A 19,014-nucleotide genomic window follows, 5' to 3' on the forward strand; every position below is an offset into this window, starting at 1 on the left:
GTTTTTTTGTATGTTCTCTGATTTATGAGCATCTGTAAAAGCAGAACTCATTCATTACCCATGGATGGGAAATGGGATTAGTGTGTGCAAAAGGATTTGCATGGATGTTGTGGCCCAAAGGGCATGTTTCTGTGCTATGACACTGAGAAAGCAAAAGTTCCTGCCCTACGTGTAGGAGATTGTACCCCTGAGGTGCACAATTCTGAAAAGGGAGAATTCCAGAGCAAAGTACCTCTATTGACAATGATCTTGGACTGAATCTTAACATACTTTGAACTAAGATGATCAATTTCTGACCTCATAACTACTCCCACTCTATATTAGATTGGAGTGATGATGATCTTCCACATGATTGGTGCCTGCATGGTGCTGTACACTTTCATCACACCTCTGCTGATCCACTCCCACTGAGACAATTACAAGTCAGCAGGCAAGCAAGCACATCCACAAGTATTTGTACCTGTCAGGTCGTGCAGAGTTGATAAAATGTCTAGCTTCTCTAATAGCACCATAATAGAGGGAAAATTGTCATGTCTGTGGCTTCCAAATCATATTGTCTGTCACAGAAGGATTTGCTGATCCTTAATATTTCCAACTGTGAGGATATTACTGAGTTTATCCTCTAGCTTAAGGCTACCAATTGCAGAAATCCCTCTGAGCTCTTTGGATGAAGTGGTATATGCTTCATCTTGCTTCAGAATCTCTTGATATTCACAACCATACTTCAGGGTATCAGAGAGTTTTACCGTTATCTAATCTGCATTGTCCCATTTAAATGCCTCTTGGGTCACTGGTTTCACGTTCATCTTCTATGTCCTCCTGCCGTACATTTAACCTTCCTGCAGGTGTCAGTCAACCAGCAGGAGACTATGGACCAAGATGACTATCAGTATATGTTTATGGATCTGACTGATCAAATTTGGGCCACATGTAGAAAGGCTGTCCCGGACTGGACTAACCTATTGATCTTCACCAGGTTTATTGCCATGGTGCTTCATGTATTGAAGATGCTGCATAGCTTGATACCTTTTACTGTTTCAGTAAGTCTGGAGTTTGCTGTTGATGATGCAGTTGAAGTCACCACACAAAATGACATAGCAGGAGGTCACCAGCAACATTGGGAACCCGTGGAAGACAGACAGCCTTTTGTTCGTCAGAGCTGGACTATACATGTCCATAAACCAAAGTGGAGTGATAAGAATGTAATGTCTACTCTGATGAAACAGATATAAATGGTTGACATTTAGAAAGATCTAAAAAATTAAACTAGGCCATTGAGTTTATTAGCTCCCATCTCTGCCATTGCAATTGATATAAATCATATGTTATGGCATTTTATTCAGTGAACCTAATCTAACCGTCCATATTCTTCCCACACTGAAGAAATTATGGATGTTTTTATTTGAATAAAAAATTAATGTCAGTATTGAATAAACTATAATGGAAATAATAGGTTTTAAGAAAATAAATTATGATGATTATTTCTATTGATCTCTGATTTGGAATTTAGATGATATAATGCTGAGATTAATATAGTGGTTGGGAGTATTCTTTAAAATTGTGAATTTATGTTCTGGTCATTGGTAAAACAACTTATCTGGTTAATATTTAATTTGCAAATTATAGAACTTACTGCCTTCAGTTTGGCCACCATGTTCCTCTATGTTATAATACAATACAATACAATACAATTCAATTTATTGTCATTTGGACCCCTTGAGGTCCAAACGAAATGCCGTTTCTGCAGCCATACATTACAAACAAATAGACCCAAGACACAACATAATTTACATAAACATCCATCACATTGCTGTGATGGAAGGCCAAAAAAACTTATCTCTCCACTGCACTCCCCCACCCCGATGTCAGAGTCAAAGTCAAAGCCCCCGGCGGGCGATGGCGATTGTCCCGTGGCCATTAAAGCCACGCCGGGTGATGCAAGGTCGCACACCGGGTTCTAGATGTTAGAGCCCCCGGCGTGCGCTCGCAGTCCCGCAGCCATTCCAAACCGCGCGGGGCGGTGATGTAAGGCCCCGCTCCAGGAGCTCTTCAACCCCGCAACTCGGGCGGGAGAAGTCGCCGTTGCGGGAGCCCCGAAAAGCAGACTCCCTCCAGGGTCCCGTGGGCTCCCGGTGTCACTGTCCGCCAAACCCGCAGTTGCAGCCACCGAATCTCCGGGGGTCGGGTCGCAGCAGCGTCCACCACAGCTCCACCCGCTCTGGACTCGGCCAGCTCCGCGACGGTGAGGCGAGTAGTCGGCACCACAGCCCCCGGTCTTCCTGTTGGAGGCCGCTCCTCGTTGCAGCCCCAACGACAACGGAGGCCCGACAAAGAAAAGGTCGGGTCTCCCGTGCAGGGAGAGATTTAAAAGTTACCCCCTCCCCCCCACACCACCCCCACACCACCCCCACCCCCCCACACACATACCCCAACAAAAAATAACAAAAACTACATAAAAACATAGACATAAAATAATAAAAACGCAGACGGACTGCAGAGGCCACTGCTGACGAAAGTCGCGCCGCCCACCGAATTGATAACTAAAGAATATTTTGATTAGTTAGCTTGGTTGTAGAATACTTTGGAACATCCTGTGTTCATCAAAAATGCTATACGGCATTGTTTTATATGTAAAAGTATGATTGTCGTAAATTATGTTGTATCTTGTATTCCGTTATCTGTGCATTTTAAGTGAATATGTGGAGCTCCTGTCTCAAGATAACTTGTATTTAAAAGTCAAATCAGTTTTAAAATTAGTGGCTTGGTATTTAGAGATTTATATGCTTGAATTATACTCCACCAATGAAAAGACTAACATCGTGACTAGTGTTGATCTTATGCCTCTTACTTTAATTACATTGGCATGTTATTTTCTGCATATAATTATTATGAATTATTCTATTACTTTTGCATTGGTTCATGTCTAAAACCAAAACACAAATGGTAGTTATTACTTTATTATAAAAAAAGGTTTAATTTCCTCATCAGTAGATTAATCTGTTGGTTTATCACAGTTTCCTAAAATATGTGGATTAATTTTGTTGGCCTTTAGGATTAATCTCTGAGGGACCAGAGAAGAAAAAATAGTTAGATTGAAATAGGGACCAGAGAAGAAAAAATATGGTAGCTCAGTGGCACAGCAGTTAGTGATGTTACTTCATGCTTCTCATGCCTCAGTGACCCAGGTTCAATCCTGATCTTGTGTTGCAGTGTTGAGTTTTCAAGTTCTTTTTCTGACTGCATAAAATTCTGTTCTGTTTTCCAGTTTTCTCCCACATCCATGTACATTGATTAGTCAGAGGTTATGGGGAGAAGGCAGGAGAATGGGGTTAGGAGGGAGAGATAGGTCAGCCATGATTGAATGGCGGAGTAGACTTGATGGGCCGGATAGCCTAATTCTACTCCTATTCCTTATGACTTTATGATCACTAATGTGCTTGTAAGTTACTAAATTTTCCTTGGTGTAGGTAATTGAGAGAATAGTGCTATTAGGAGCCAGTGTGGTTGGCCTTCTGTGTGATAATAACAGCCAAGAGCAGTTTGATACATTATTCTTCTCGTTTTAATCATATTATTAAAGTGTGTTAATTATAATGATGTCAGATTTATTTTTAAAAAAAGGTTAAGCAGCGGTCTATCCACTCCTGATGCAATTTCCAGTTTTGAGTATCTGCTTGAGCAACTTTTACAAAATGATGTTTAACAGAGGAAATTATACTGCATGGCTTTTTAAGTTAAATGTTTTCTTCTACTGTCCGAAGTTGCCACACTGCTCACTATAATCTCTTTTGTAGGGTACTGATACAGGATTTGTTCCAAGTGTTCAAGATTTTGACAAGAAGCTCGCTGAAGCTGATGCCTACTTACAGATTTTAATTGATCAACTGAAGGTAAATGTTCAGTCCTGTAACCTATGGGGAAAAAAATGCACATTTCCAAAAAAGACCAATGTGATATTGCATTGTGGGGTGAAGGGCCTGTTCCAGTGCTGTACTTTTCCATTTAAGGCATAAATGTTTTTGGCAATTTGATCTGCAAGGACCAAATTCCACTCCTAGAATTGGAAATCTGCCAAATCAATTTCCTGACAGTTTTACCATAATTAGCCTCAGGTTTTTGTTAAATTTGAATACTATAAACCATCTCAGCTCTGAACACTACATGAATTAACAAAGGAGTAATCAATCATGATTCTACTATGACTTGGTTGGTAGCGCACTAACTTGTGAGTTAGAAGTTGGGTATGCATCTCATTTGAGATGCATTGATCGAAACAAGTGAGGTTGGACACCAGTACATGGGAAATATGACACTGCAAGAGGTGCAACCTCAAGTGGATGAAGTGATTCCAGAACATTATTTTGGAGATGAGAGGGTTTGTTGCTGGAAACTATTTGCCTTACAACATCACAAAGTGTATAATTAATGGATTATTATTGAATCTTGCTGTGCATAATTTGATCAGCTCATTTTCTTCTTCACTGCAGTTCTGCATTTTAAAAGTACTTCATTGGTTATAAAGCTTTTTGAAATATCCTGAGATCATGAGGTGATTTCCTTTTTTTCTTTGTCGGTTCCCCTTTCTGTTTTCCCCTACCTTTTCTTCCATAGCTCATTGATGGCAACATCTTGGTGAGTCTCTTCTGCACCCTCTGCAGCAGAATCACATCCTTCGTGTAGTGTGGCACCAGAAGTGTGCAAAATACCGTAGCTGCAGGCTTGCCAATGTTATGTAAAGTTGTAACATATCCCAACTCTTTCATGTTCTACCATGGCTTCTGAATGCAAACATCCCAAATGCCTTCCTCACCACCTTTTCCTCTTGTGCTACCAGTTGTAGGCATATATAGACTTCTACCCCAAGGTCCTTCTGTTCATCTATACTGCCCTTGTTTGCCTTCCCTAAATGCATCATCTCACACTTGAAACATAAAACATAGAAAAAACATCCACAATGAAGGAGATCCATATTGCTCCATTCCCTGCCTAACCATGTGCCTATCCAAAATCTGCCGTAATGCCTCTTTCGTATCTGCTTCCACCACCACCCCTGGCAGCACATTCCAAGCACCCACACCTACTGCGTTTATAAAAATAAAAACAAACTTTTCCCATACATCTCCTTTTAAACTTTGTCCCTCTTACCTTAAAGCTGTGTCCTCTATTCTTGGACAGTTCCACTCTGTGGAAAATAACACAATTTTCCCTATCTGTGCTTCTCATAGTTTTATATTTTTTTCAGTGTACTATGTTTACATATTCTGTTGTGCTGAAGCAAGTAAGAATTTAATTGTTCTATCTGGGACACATGACAATAAACCACTCGACTATTTATTTTCATCAGGTCTCCCCTCAACCTCTGGTATTTTGGAGAAAACAATCCAAGATATGTCCAATTTCTCCTTGTAGCTGATCCCCCATAATCCATGCACCATTCTGAAGAATCTCTTCTGCACCACTTTTCTCCCATCATTCCTGTAATGGGGTGACCAGAACTGCACAGAATAATCCAAATGCAGCCTAGCCAAAGTCTTAGTGCTGCATCATGACTTTCTGGATCTTATACATAATGCCCAGAGAAATGAAGGCAAGCATAACATGTACCTTCTTTACCTACTTGTGTTGCCACTTTCAGGGAACTTTGGACTTTGCCCCCAAGATCCCTCACTGCTGTTAAAGGTTTTGCTATTAACATATACCTCCCAAAGTGCAACAACTCAAAATTGCTTGGATCAAACTCCACCTGCCATTTCTGCCGCTTGTCAGAATAAATTCCATTTGCCATTGCTCTGCTCAATTTCCAGCTGATCATTATCAAGCAATGTATTATCTTATCACCTGCCAGCCTCTGTCTCAACATTCCAGCTTCCTCCACCTGACTCCAATTGAATTAAATTAAAATTGGGATCTGGGATGATAGGCAGATGGAACCAAGTGGGGGAGGTGTCTGTTGGACAAGGTGACCCCATGTTCTGGTCTTTCTGGTTACAGAAAGGTGCCCTTAATGAAGTTACAAAACGCTACCTGAAAATTTGAGATATAGAATAACATTTGCTCTCTCAAAATTTGAACGGGTGAAAGAGTCAATAAATCAACACTATTTTCATTTTGCGTGTCTTGACAAATGTGCAGATGACATGGCTGCACATAATGGAAAATTAGAAAACTGACCATTATCTGTAACATACCCTGCTATAACATGGGGATTGCCTGCTGTGTGCAGTAAGGACACTTGTCATTTTTCTGCCCTTTTATTATCTTTATTTCCGTTGGGGCTTTATTTATTTATTTTTGCCATATTTCTACTTAAATCCTCAAAATTCCACTTTGCTTAAATGTATTATAATTTACTTTTGTACAATTATCAAATGTTTTATCACAACCGGAATTGTGACTCAATTTAATGGATAAACTTGATATTATTTGGAAATAAGTAATTCTTCACATAATGTGCATGCATTTGTATGTTAAATGTCTAATTATTTGAGTATGCAGAAGTGGTTTAAAAAATTCAGAAAGCGTTTAACATGTGTATGAGCCTAAAGATGGAACATTTTTTCTCCCAACCCTATAATATATTCCTAATTTAGCAGTTGGTATATGTAGGAAGAGACTGCAGATGCTAGTTTAAACCGAAGATAGACACAAAATGCTGGAGTAACTCAGTGGGACAGGCAGCATCTTTGGAGAGAAGGAATGGGTGATGTTTCGGGTCTGAAGAAGGGTCTCAACCCGAAACGTCATCCATTCCTTCTCTCCAGAGATGCTGCATGTCCCGCTAAGTTACTCCAGCATTTTGTGTCTATAGCAGTTGGTGTAGATCAACAACATGATATCCACCTCAAAGCCACCTGCAAGAGCTTGTGCAAGTGTTTCTATCCTGCCACCTACCTGTGGCCCTCTGGTTCCGATCCCTGTTTCGGATTGACTGTTGTTTACCTATGGAAACCCATGGGGCTTTTCCCCTCTTATTTCTAGTCATCTACATGACCACATGACCAATTGTTTTTTTTTTCCTCTAACCTTCCACTATCTGCCTCAAGTTTCAGGCACGCTGTCCACTCAAAGATTACTGATAACACCTCCATTGTTTGGATTAAATTCTTCAATTTTCTTGGAGATTAACGTGTATTTAACGTGCTATGTTTGCACACCATTCCCAACTTTTTAACATTAATTTCTGTTCTACATTATGTTTGCTGTGTCCATAGGATTACAAGTAATTCAGTTACACCATAGGCAATAGGGTGTAATTACAAATTGAAAAATATAATTCATCAAAATAGGGACGTAATTAAAAAAGCATAAGTGCATTAAAAACAAATCAAGATCGTAAATAAACTATAACCAGATAATTTGTTTTTAATCTTGGTCTAGATACTGAAAGATAAAAAGTCTTGCATTGCTGTTGTCCTATTGCGCTTAGTTTTTATCATTTATGTTGTTCCAGTTTATCGTATTTTTCATTGTTCAAAGAAAGAAAACCTAATTATAAAACATCATTTTGTTTTTGCATTCAAATTTTTCTCTTGTGTTGAGTGGTTGGTTGAGGCATGAATGGTTGCGAAAAGGAGTAGTTATTAAAATCTGGTCTATGTTGAAGTAACTTGGATGAAGGCTCGCACTGTTGATTACTTCCGTTGTAATTGTATATTCCTTTTTTCACGCTTTCAGTTGTTTGATGAAAAAGTCAAGACTTGCAATGATGATGAGCAGAGAAGGGTAAGTTCTCAGTTATCGATGCGTTGTAACTTGAATGATTTGTACGTCAGCAACAATATGTGATAGTCATAGAGTGATACAGTGTGGAAACAGGCCCCTCGGCCCAACTCGCCCACACCGCCAACAATGTCCCAGCTACACTAGTCCCACTTGCCTGCGCTTGGTCTATAGCCCTCCAAACGTGTCCTATCGATGCACCTGTCTTAACTGTTTCCTAAACGATGGGATAGTCCCAGCCTCAACCACCTCCTCTGGCAGCTTCTTCCATACATGATGTCCAATATGATTATTTTTTTAAACAATAGAGAATGCTTTAAACAATGATTTTGAGGCTAATTGCCTTGATTTGATGCATAATTGAGAAATTAATTAACATCAATGAAATGAGGAAGAAGAAATACAGCAGCTTCAGAAAGGGGAATGTGTTTTTGAACAATGTGATGAATTGAAAAACAAGTTCATACTTTTGATTTTCATTCCCACAAAAGATGACTTTAAGTAAAGAGGAGAAATGGGAAATGCGGGTACAAAAAAAGACACACAGTGCTGGAGTAACTCAGCAGGTCTGGCAGTATCTCTGGAGAACATTGTTAAGTGATGTTTTGGGTTGGGACCCTTCTTCAAACTGATTGTGGTTGTGGGAGGGGGAAAATAATGCCTGGCGAAAGATAGGTGGATAAAGGTGAGGGAGTGTGTAGGAAGGAACTGCAGATGCCTGTTTATACCAAAGATGAACACATCTTGTGCGTATCTTAAAGGTGAGGGAGGTCCTCGATAGGTAGATCGTTGGACAAAGGCCAGAGATGAAAAGACAAAAGGTTTGAGATAATGATAGAAGAGTTTCAAATTGTGAAGCAAGAGGAAGGAATGTAGGTGGGGGGTGGGAATGGGGCGCCAGTCCAGGTGGGGGGTGGGAATGGGGCGCGAGTCCAGGTGGGGTACAGGGAAGTGGTGGGAGAAAAGGGGTATGGGCTGTAGGTCACCTAAAATTGGAGAATTCAGTATTTATGCCGTTAGGTTGTAAGCTACCCAAGCGGAATATGAGGTGCTGCTCCTCCAGTCTGTGTGACCTCACTCTGGCAATGGAGGTGTCCAAGGACAGAAAGCTGAGTATGGCAAGGGGAGTTCAAATGGTTTGATAAGTGAGAGATCCAGTGGGCCTAGGTGGACCAAGCGCATTTTGCATTCCCACACTGACTTTTCTGTCCCGGGACGCATCCATTGACACACACACGCACACACGCAGACACACACACGCAGACACACACACGCAGACACACACAGACACAGACACACACACACACACACACACACAGAGACACACACACTTCCATGTGAAAAGGGGTAGATTTTCTTTAATCATTCTGTTTCTGTATGTTCGCGATATTAAAAGGGTTTTTTCTGAAGTGACGTACTAGAACCTCCTAGCCTTCTTACATTTTTGTGCTTCAATTGTGGCTTGGGAAATTTGAGATTATTCATTTCATTGAAAGGATGGGAAAAGCAGTGCTGTAATACAGAGGCCTAGTGTCCTTGTACATGAAGTGAGCATGCATGAACAAGCAAGTAGTACATGCCACACAGAGCAGTACACCCCAGGGACAGGCCCTTAAACCCGCATTGTCTGTGCCAAATTAGAACTGTAAAGGAGTGTGGACCTTAATTTGCAAAGAGGATAATGTATAAATGTATGGTTATCCACATGTGGATAAATGTGAGGTTATCCACTTTGGTGGCAAAAACAGGAAAGCAGACTATTATCTAAATGGTGGCCGATTAGGAAAAGGGGAGATGCAGCGAGACCTGGGTGTCATGGTACACCAGTCATTGAAAGTAGGCATGCAGGTGCAGCAGGCAGTGAAGAAAGCGAATGGTATGTTAGCTTTCATAGCAAAAGGATTTGAGTATAGGAGCAGGGAGGTTCTACTGCAGTTGTACAGGGTCTTGGTGAGACCACACCTGGAGTATTGCGTACAGTTTTGGTCTCCAAATCTGAGGAAGGACATTATAGCCATAGAGGGAGTGCAGATAAGGTTCACCAGACTGATTCCTGGGATGTCAGGACTTTCATATGAAGAAAGACTGGATAGACTTGGCTTATACTCGCTAGAATTTAGGAGATTGTGAGGGGATCTTATAGAAACGTACAAAATTCTTATGGGGTTGGACAGGCTAGATGCAGGAAGATTGTTCCCGATGTTGGGGAAGTCCAGGACAAGGGGTCACAGCTTAAGGATAAGGGGGAAATCCTTTAGGACCGAGATGAGAAGAAACTTTTTCACACAGAGAGTGGTGAATCTCTGGAACTCTCTGCCACAGAGGGTAGTTGAGGCCAGTTCATTGGCTATATTTAAGAGGGAGTTAGATGTGGCCCTTGTGGCTAAAGGGATCGGGGGTATGGAGAGAAGGCAGGTACGGGATACTGAGTTGGATCATCAGCCATGATCATATTGAATGGCGGTGCAGGCTCGAAGGGCCGAATGGCCTACTCCTGCACCTATTTTCTATGTATCTATGTATCTATGTAAGAAAGTCTTGCTGCAACGGGACACACACCAGAGCTGGAGGGCTACATATGGTTTTGATCTCCTTTTTTAAGTAGAAAGTTCCATTGGAGGTAATTCCGAAAAGATTCACCAGCATGATTCCTGGCAAGAATAGATAGTCTCTGATAAATGGTTGACCGTTTACTTATTGGAATTTAGAAGAATTAAATATGGCTTTATTGAGGTATGAACCATTTTTATGGGGATTTGAGGAAATGGATGCTGAGAGAAATAAGAATTGAAAATGCTGGCAGTTCAGGCAGTAGCTGTGAAGAGGGAAAGAGTTAAGGTTTCATCGATGACCAGAGATCAATAGATAATATCCTTAGATATTAAAGGATATGAGATTAGTGTAGGGAAGAGCTGCTGATTTAAGAGATTACCCATAAATAATTATATGGTGCAGGAGGCACAAGGACTTGATGGCCTACTTTGGTTTTGATTGCTTATCGTTCATCAATGTATATTGCAGATGCATCATCTGCCATTAACATGCCTTCACCACCCACTGTTATTCAGTACCCTCAGTATTTGCATCACTCAGTTCCTTTTGCTCGCCACATTATTACAGACATTCCTTTTGTTCTTGCCACAGCTTCCCATTCTTTGCAACTAAAATGTTAACACTGTTTCCTTCTCTACATGTTGCCTATTCGAGTATTTCAATATATTTTCTACTTTTCCAGATTCTTAGCATCAGCAGTTTGTTGCCTTTTGAGATGGTGAGAGCATAGTTTTCCTCATGAGGAAATCTATAGCTATGAAGTAGTGTGTCAGAAATGTGTGTTCAGGAGAATCTTTTTTTTCTCAGTGGTTCATAAATCTTGAGAATTCTTAATCCCAGAGAATCATGGCAGTTGAATTGTTCATTATCCTCAAGGCCAAAAGATTTATAATCTTTTGAGGAATTTGAGTTATTGGAGCTGCCAGGAAAATAGAATTGAAGCCAAGATCAAGCTTTAGTGAACGGCAGAGAAGGCTCAAGGGGCCATATTCTGTACTCCTGCTCCTTCGGTGGCAACTATTCTTGCAAATTCTAAGCTCTGGAATTTTCTTTCTAAGACTCTCCTTCTCCATTAAGATAGTCAGCTAATTCAATTTTATTTTTAATATGTTTTATTATTTATTATTTATTTATTTTTATGATACTGCCTGTAAGGGAAATTCATTTTGTTGTCTCTAATTGAGACAATGACAATAAATTTGAATACAATAATACAAAATACAACAATACAATACAATAAGCTGTCCTTCTGTAATTATCTTTGGCTAGGTGTCAATAAAAAATCGTCAGTATCGCAATAAGTTGCACATTGTTTATGCTTGCATCACTGCAGATCAAAAATGGTAGTGTTTATATACTTAGAAAAGCACAGATTCCCTCCGTTTTGTGTGTATTGTATGTGGGATAAGATTTCATTGGGTCAATGTGAACTGGTACAAGTTGTGTAGGAAGGAACTGCAGATGCTGGTTTAAACCGAAGATAGATACAAAAAACTGGAATAACTCAGTGGGACAGGCAGCATCTCTGGAGAGAAGGAATTGGTGACGTTTCGGGTCGAGACCCTTTAAATTGTTTCCTATTTTAAAGTTGTGCATCTTCCCTGGTCTTTATATTTCCAATACAAGTTCCTGTGTGTGTCTTAATAAGGACTGTTTGTGCTAACACACTTCCATGCAATATTCACACTCCCCTGATGACATTGCATCACCTTTTGTGGTGGGATGATCTGAATACAACATCACAAATTTGCATTCACAGCACTTGTCATGAATAGGGACATGAACATTTCAAATCATCACTTGCAAAATTAATCTTGATAATTTGTTACGTTGATTTCACATGATGTTCCCTTTAATAAGACAAGAACATTAGTCCTGAATTTCTGCCTTGATTGATTAAAACCCTACAGTAGATCTGCCTACGTTTGAATGCAAGATTTGGATGTTTATACAATTCTTCTGCCTTTGGCATTGTTCTATGCGTTCTGCTCTTGGTTTGGCCTTTTCTGAGGCTTTTTCTTTCCAGATATCGTTCTCTATCGGTTGAGAATTGATGGATGTTATCTTAGAGAGAAGTGATGATTGGCTGCAATGGCTCGCTGGATTTTCAATAGCTAAATATTTATAAATATATTTACTTGTGTTGCGCTACTGTCTCGGCCTGTTGATTGAACTTGTAGAATAACTTCATCTTTAAGACCGTGAACTAATGAAGCTGCTGATGGAGTTTCGTGATGAACCATTGGAATATTGTGTTCTAAAACTCCAAGTGCTATGCTCATAAACTTTCCCAGTGTTTCCTAAGGGAAAAGAAGTACTTTTTAATGTTTCTGACATTTTTTTGTTCTTTTAAATATGATTGAATTAACACCTACCTCTGAATTATTTCATTTAACAAGCAGTAAAAAAAATGCTTTAACTGCACTTCGGTTTGGATTTGATTACTAAAGCTGTTGTTTGCCCAAATTTTTAGTACTTGTAAAATATTTCAAATTTATCTCCACTAGAAACTATTTTTTCCCTGAATAATAAAACATCAACAAAACCTATTTGTTACATTTTTTCCAGAAAGTTGAAAGTCTCAAGGAAGTAACAAATGTAAGTACATCCCTATGGTTATTTTTTACTTGTTCACTAATCAGAGTTAAATTTCAAAAATTAAATTTTGTATTAAACTGCGAAAAATGATTTTGACCATTGCCAGTGCTGTATGTTCTTTATTTTTGCAGAGCATGGTTGAATCTATTAAACACTGTATAGTGTTGCTGCAGATTGCCAAGGTAAGATGGCAGCCAACATCATTATTATTTTTTGTGCTTTGGTAATCAAAACCTAGTTGAGTGAACTAAGAATTTTTATTTGTGAAATATTTTAAAATAGTTTACTAGGACATTGCTGTATTATTTCTCGTATCATTATAAAATGAATGCAGCAGGGAACTTGCAAATATTAGTTCAGCAATGAGTTTGTTTTGGGCATAATTACTACAGTTTCAAAAACATTTTATGATCAATATGGCATCAGATTATAAATGGTTTGTTATCTTGAGATTGCAATGGATCACACGTATTTTTAATTGTTTGATTTATACACAGGCCTATGTGGTAGGTGACAATAATGATAAAATTGACATGACACAAATGCAACCCGGATCAATTCAGTGACAAGTTGCTGGCCTAGAATTTGTGGTCATTGCTGAAACATTGGCACTCTCTGCTGACATCAAAGAAAGAAACCCACAAAGATCTAGTCGTCTCTGTATGATATGGATTTCACCATTCATGGTGTTGCTGTAATGCTTTTGCTTTAAGAAGTCTCTGGTGTCTGGTAACTGGTGTTGTGAGCAGGCAACTCAAAATTGGAAATCCCAGAAAGTTTTTAAACTATCTTTCAAAGTACAGAGCTACAAATAAAATTGGTAGAAAGTGAAATATTAAGATTTTTTTAAAAAATACATGCAATTTTAAAATATGCAAGAGAAATCATCCAAAAAAACAAACATTTTTTTGGCAAAGCCTAAAAGATTGTTATATAATAATTGAAACATTTTAAAACCTCACCTGAATCTCTTACAACAAAGCTATACAGTTCTTTATTTCAACCTTTCAATTTGAGCTCCAAATGAAGAACAACCTGAAACATGTACTTACCCCAGTTCAGAGCAGTTGGTGGGACAGATTTTAAGGAACCATGTAGCTACTTTCAGTTACTATTTGAGCACTGTGGCTTCTTGTTTTGTTATGTAGTGCCAAGTTTGTGGCAAGATGTTATCCTGAGGGGAAAGAGAACACTTCGCTGGAAACCCTGAGCTGCAAATGTTGAAATAGAAAATTCTGTGCTGCTGGTCACATTTAGTTAGCATTGGCTGCACAAATGCTACCTCAAAGCTCCAGTGACCAGCTTGATTCAGATCTTGGCTGCTGTTGAGGTGGTGTTTGCATACTTTCCCTGTGACTACATGGGCTTTCCCTGGCATGTTTCACTTCCCTTTTGCATCCCAAAGACATGTTATGGAGTAATTGGCAACTAGATTATTGTTGGTAAAAGGCCAATAAAAGGATAGCCATGTATGAGCGACCAATTAAGTTGGTACTGGGGAAATATGGAAAGGAACAATGGGACTTGTGTGATTGCTCTACTGATGGCTGGTGTGGAACAGATGGGTGGAATGATCACCCTGTGTAATGTAAGATTTAATTTTAAATATGTTAATTTCTTTACTTGATCACTCCTCTCTTTATATCAGTTGCTATCAACATTGCTGTGTCTTTTGTTAAATCGAGATAAATTGATAACAGACACCAAGCAATTGTTTAGGGAATTGACGATTAAAACGTAGGGTTTAAAATATAGGCTTTTAATTTGTTTAATCTCATTAATTAACACAAAACACGAATAATTTTTTTATCGTGTGTACGATTTGACTTATTTTGAAGTTAAGAACAATTCTCGTGCATGACGTTTTCAACTTCATCAATCTCTTATGCATTTTTTGTCTGTTCTGGATATTTGATTAAATAGAGCCAAATCAAATTGTAGATTAAGTTACAGTTTTTACTTTTACATCTTTTAAATAATTATTTACTCAATTTGATTCTTTGCTGCATCATCGAGTTTAAAGTATTTGCATTACTTTATTCTGTACGTTTGAAATCTTGATGAACTCGTTCTTCATTTCAGTGTACTAAGCTTATGAATGTAAAGGCAAAGAATCTTTTCTGTTAAAATGCTTGTTTTCTACCTGACATTCAGCAGTTCCATTTGATTTGAGTTGAGTTCCATTAATTTTAAACTACTTTTATCTGGATGTCATTGGTGTTTAGGTTTTTTCTGTTTTTCATAACTGCCAAATTCTGTAGTTCATCAGCAAGAGGTTGTTGTTCCATGGAGCATCATGGGGATTTTTATTTCATAGATTGATGGATCGGAAATTACATTGAGATCTCTCTGATAAATAGTATCCAGTCAGAGAAGATTACACTTCTAGTTTGTATCATCCTTCTCCTAGTTTGCATTTTTCTCTTTTCTGTGCCTAACATCCTTGTTTTCATCCTTTTTATTCCTCCCCAATCAGTGCATAGTTCAGAGAATAAACAAACAAAATGCTCTTAACTCCTGACAGCATCTGGTTATAATATACTGCTGCACAAGTTTGTGGAGGCAAAAATTGCTATATTTTCACTGTTTGACCAAGTTCAGCCATGTCAGGAATCATATACTACCAGATCCTGCATTTTGTTACATTTTCTGACTCAACTGATATTCAATTGATTATTTTTGCACAAGTTTCATCTTCATGCAGAATGAACAATGTTGAGAATTCAACGGCATAGTTCATCTGGCAGAAGAAATTAGTGTCTTGATCCAAATCTCGTCATATCCCGTTTGCCTCCACGGATGCTGCTTGACCCACTGAATTATGGCAGCGGTTGGATTTTTTTAAATGTAGAAATTTGCCGCTTAAATTTCAATTCTGCATGTTCTAATAGTTCTAACAGCGAATACTGCTATAACATATATGTATTTTTTATTTGCTGTTGGGAAATACCCGATTCTGGCAACGTCTCCTTTTCTGCTTTTTCTTTGATTGTCCTCAAAAGTATGGGATGACTATTAAAGGGAAGGTGTCGGACAGAAAATGTGAAGACTTTCAGCCACCCATGATAAATAAATGGTGCTATAGGTTCCAGTCAGGAAAGGAATTGATTTGAAAGCGTTCCCACAATATTGCTATATTTGACTTTATGATGGCTTCGCCCTTCAAATAGGTACAGATTGTAGGCCAAGCTGATGCTGCATGAGGCCCCTGAGAGGGATAAACCATTCTTCTCATTCCATTGGTCGGCCATCCATTATGGAAGCCAAGTTTCAGGTTATGCCTGACTATTATCATTTTTCTGCCATCCCTTCACTACTAACAGTTGTAGTTGAGAACGTGGTTCTCTGCTTTGCTATTTGTTCTTCCTTTAGTTCTGGTCAGAATTTTCCACACTAAATGACAAGGGAGCATGTCACAACCTGCAGGTATGTTTGGTAGACAAAAATGGAGCGAAGGAATAGGTGACGTTTCGGGTCGAGACGCTTCTTCAGACTGATGTGGGGGTGGGGTGGGGGGGGGGGCGGGAAGAAGAAAGGAAGAGGTGGAGACAGTAGGGTGTTGGTAGTAGCTGGATGGATGCATCTCTTAATCACCATGACACCTTGGATAATTGTTCATTTTCACATACTTGTGATGCTCATAGTCTCTTGTTTCCAGTTCCATTGGAAATAAAATACACCCTTTGTGAGCTCCAGTTGCTGATGAAGGAGAGTGTGGAACATGGTACATCTAGTATTATTTACCTGATAATTGCTGTTAGTTCCTATTTTTGTCTCCTAAAGTAACAGATTCGCGGTCAAAATTCATGGCTACCCAAATTAGATAATTTCCCCAAGGGCTCATACTAGGCATTGCCTGAATTAAAAACAATTACCCTGCTCAAAAATCTTGAAGAACGTCCAGAGAAAACATTGCAGATTCAAGTTGGTTATATACATCTTTTGAAACTGCATTCATCACAATTGTTGGCCAGAAATTGTGCCCAATGAGGTGGAATTTTGGAATAGTGTGCAGAATATTAAAATCTCCCTGATTCTTTCACAGTGGGCTCTTTGATGATCCCATGTTTCCCATGTCTTTAGCAGTGAATGCTGACATTTTCTCTGATGCTGACATTGTTGTTGGAAGTGAGATACCAGGGTTAGCCAGCTAACCCTAAGTACAGATAGACTCAAAATGCTGGAGCAAATCAGCGGGTCAGGCAGCATCTCTGGAGAAAATGGATAAGTAATGTTTCAGGTCAGGACCCTTCTTCAGACTTATTGTCGTTGGGAGAGTGGGAAAAATTCTGGAGGCGAAAAAATAGATAGCAGGACAAATCGGGGCTGCCAACAGATGGCCTCAGGTGAGCAAGTTTGCTGATAGACAGATTGTTGGATAGAGACTGGTGTGAGCTCAAGTGGGATATATAGTTGAGAACTGTGAAGCTACATAATGGACTTTTAGTGGAGGAAGAAAATTGGTGCAGGGGAAGGGAGTGGAGGGTAGAAAGTAGGGGGGGGGGGGGGGGGGGGGGGAGGTGGAAGGGGAAGGAGGAAGGAGAAGGGAAATGTTTGTAGAAGTTACCTAAAAGTGGAGAATTCGATGTTCATACCGTTCGTTGGGTTGTAAGCTGCCCAAGTGAAATATGTTGCTGTTTCTCCAATTTGTGTGTGGCCTCGCTCGGGCAATGGAAGAGGCCCAGGTCAGAAAGGTCAGTATGGGAAGGGGAGTTAAAGTACTTAGCAACCAGGAGATCCAGTAGGCCATGACGGATTGAGCACGTGTTCAGCAAAGCGGTCGCTGAGTCTACGTTTGGTCTTGCCGATGTACAAGAGCCTACATCAGGAACACTGGATGCAGTAGATGAGGTTAGAGGAGGTGCATGTGAACCCCTTTCTCACCTGGAAGGACTGGATGGAGTCGAGGGATGAAGAATAAGGATGGGTGTTGCATCTCCTTCGGTTACAGAAGAAAGTACCTGGGGAGGGGGTGGGAAGGGATGAGTGAGCCAAGGAGTTACGGAGGGAGGAATCTGCAAAAGGCATAGAGAAGTTGATGTAGGAAGATTAGTGGTGGGATCATGTTGGATCTGATGGAAATGTTGGAGGTTGATGTCTTGGAGCTGGGGTGAAAGGTGAGGACCTGGGGAACTCTATCCTTGTTTAATCTGGAGGGAGATGGAGCAAGAGCAGATCTCCGGGACACAAGAGGCTCAGATGAGGGATCCATCTATAATCAATTATTACCATTGATTCAAGATGTGCGCAGCCTGCAGCAGCCCTCTTGCTTAGTTGCCCGGTCCAGTCATTATTCCCCGTATGCAGAGAGAAAAAGTACAGTTTTTGTACTTTTACCAATTGACACTGACCTTGAGCACACGAGGCCAGAGTAGCATTTGGTATCATTCTGATTATTCTCCCTGTGGGGTAAACACCAGAAATTCTTGCTTGTCCCGTGGCAGCACAGCAAAGAAAATGACTGCTACATGGAGAAAATATCTAAAGTACAGAAAACTGAAGCTTAAACACTATTTATCATGGTACTGTTCAGTCATAAATTTCAGCTTAAGCTGGTTGTTTCATATGTTTACTTGTTTGTCATTTAAAAAATGCAAAGTAAGATAATTTCTTCTTTCAAAACACGCTTTGTATCTGGTATAATGAACACTTTATCCTAAAAGAGATACATAGAAAAACAGTAATATGATACCTTGCTCTAAACAGTTTGACGTATTTTCAAAGCTGGTTAGAGTCAGGACTTAACTAATTGGGTGATTCATTTCAATGTAGCTATTAAATTACAGCTCCAGTTTTTTTTTGTTGAAAGTTCTTAAAATGGGAAACATTTAAATTCTGGGCACGTTTAGTTCTACGTATACTAATGATTACCAAAGCTTTAAATGGGGTATTTTAGACTTTGCCCAGTTGTTTAACGGTATCTTGAAAACATTTTTTCTTTCCAACATTTTAAGGACCAAAGTAATGAGGAGAAGCACGCAAATGGAATTATAGTAAGTTTGTAAACCAGTCTGATACTTTATTACTCTTTTTCTTTTATAGTTGGGTATACACTACAAGGAATAAATTGTGACATGCAATGCAGTTTAAAGGAAATATCTCCGTATAATTTTCTGGATGTTTGATTACTGATTTACTGCTATT

General features: G+C 39.5%; 1 protein-coding gene across 7 annotated transcripts in view; it reads left to right on the top strand.

Annotated features, from left to right (window-relative positions):
- Positions 1–19,014, top strand: part of osbpl9 (oxysterol binding protein like 9) — a 129,110-nt gene that overhangs the window by 56,813 nt on the left and 53,283 nt on the right. For 5 of the 7 annotated variants that reach the window (XM_033028585.1, XM_033028586.1, XM_033028590.1 and 2 more), the window contains 5 exons: positions 3,795–3,890; positions 7,675–7,722; positions 12,841–12,870; positions 13,002–13,052; positions 18,825–18,863. In XM_033028585.1, coding sequence (XP_032884476.1) covers positions 3,795–3,890; positions 7,675–7,722; positions 12,841–12,870; positions 13,002–13,052; positions 18,825–18,863 — 264 coding nt within the window. The remainder of the gene's footprint in view (positions 1–3,794; positions 3,891–7,674; positions 7,723–12,840; positions 12,871–13,001; positions 13,053–18,824; positions 18,864–19,014) is intronic. The other 2 variants (XM_033028587.1, XM_033028589.1) reach the window with 1 other exon arrangement.

This window comes from Amblyraja radiata, chromosome 10 (assembly GCF_010909765.2).
Source record: "Amblyraja radiata isolate CabotCenter1 chromosome 10, sAmbRad1.1.pri, whole genome shotgun sequence".
Classification (NCBI taxonomy): domain Eukaryota; kingdom Metazoa; phylum Chordata; class Chondrichthyes; order Rajiformes; family Rajidae; genus Amblyraja; species Amblyraja radiata.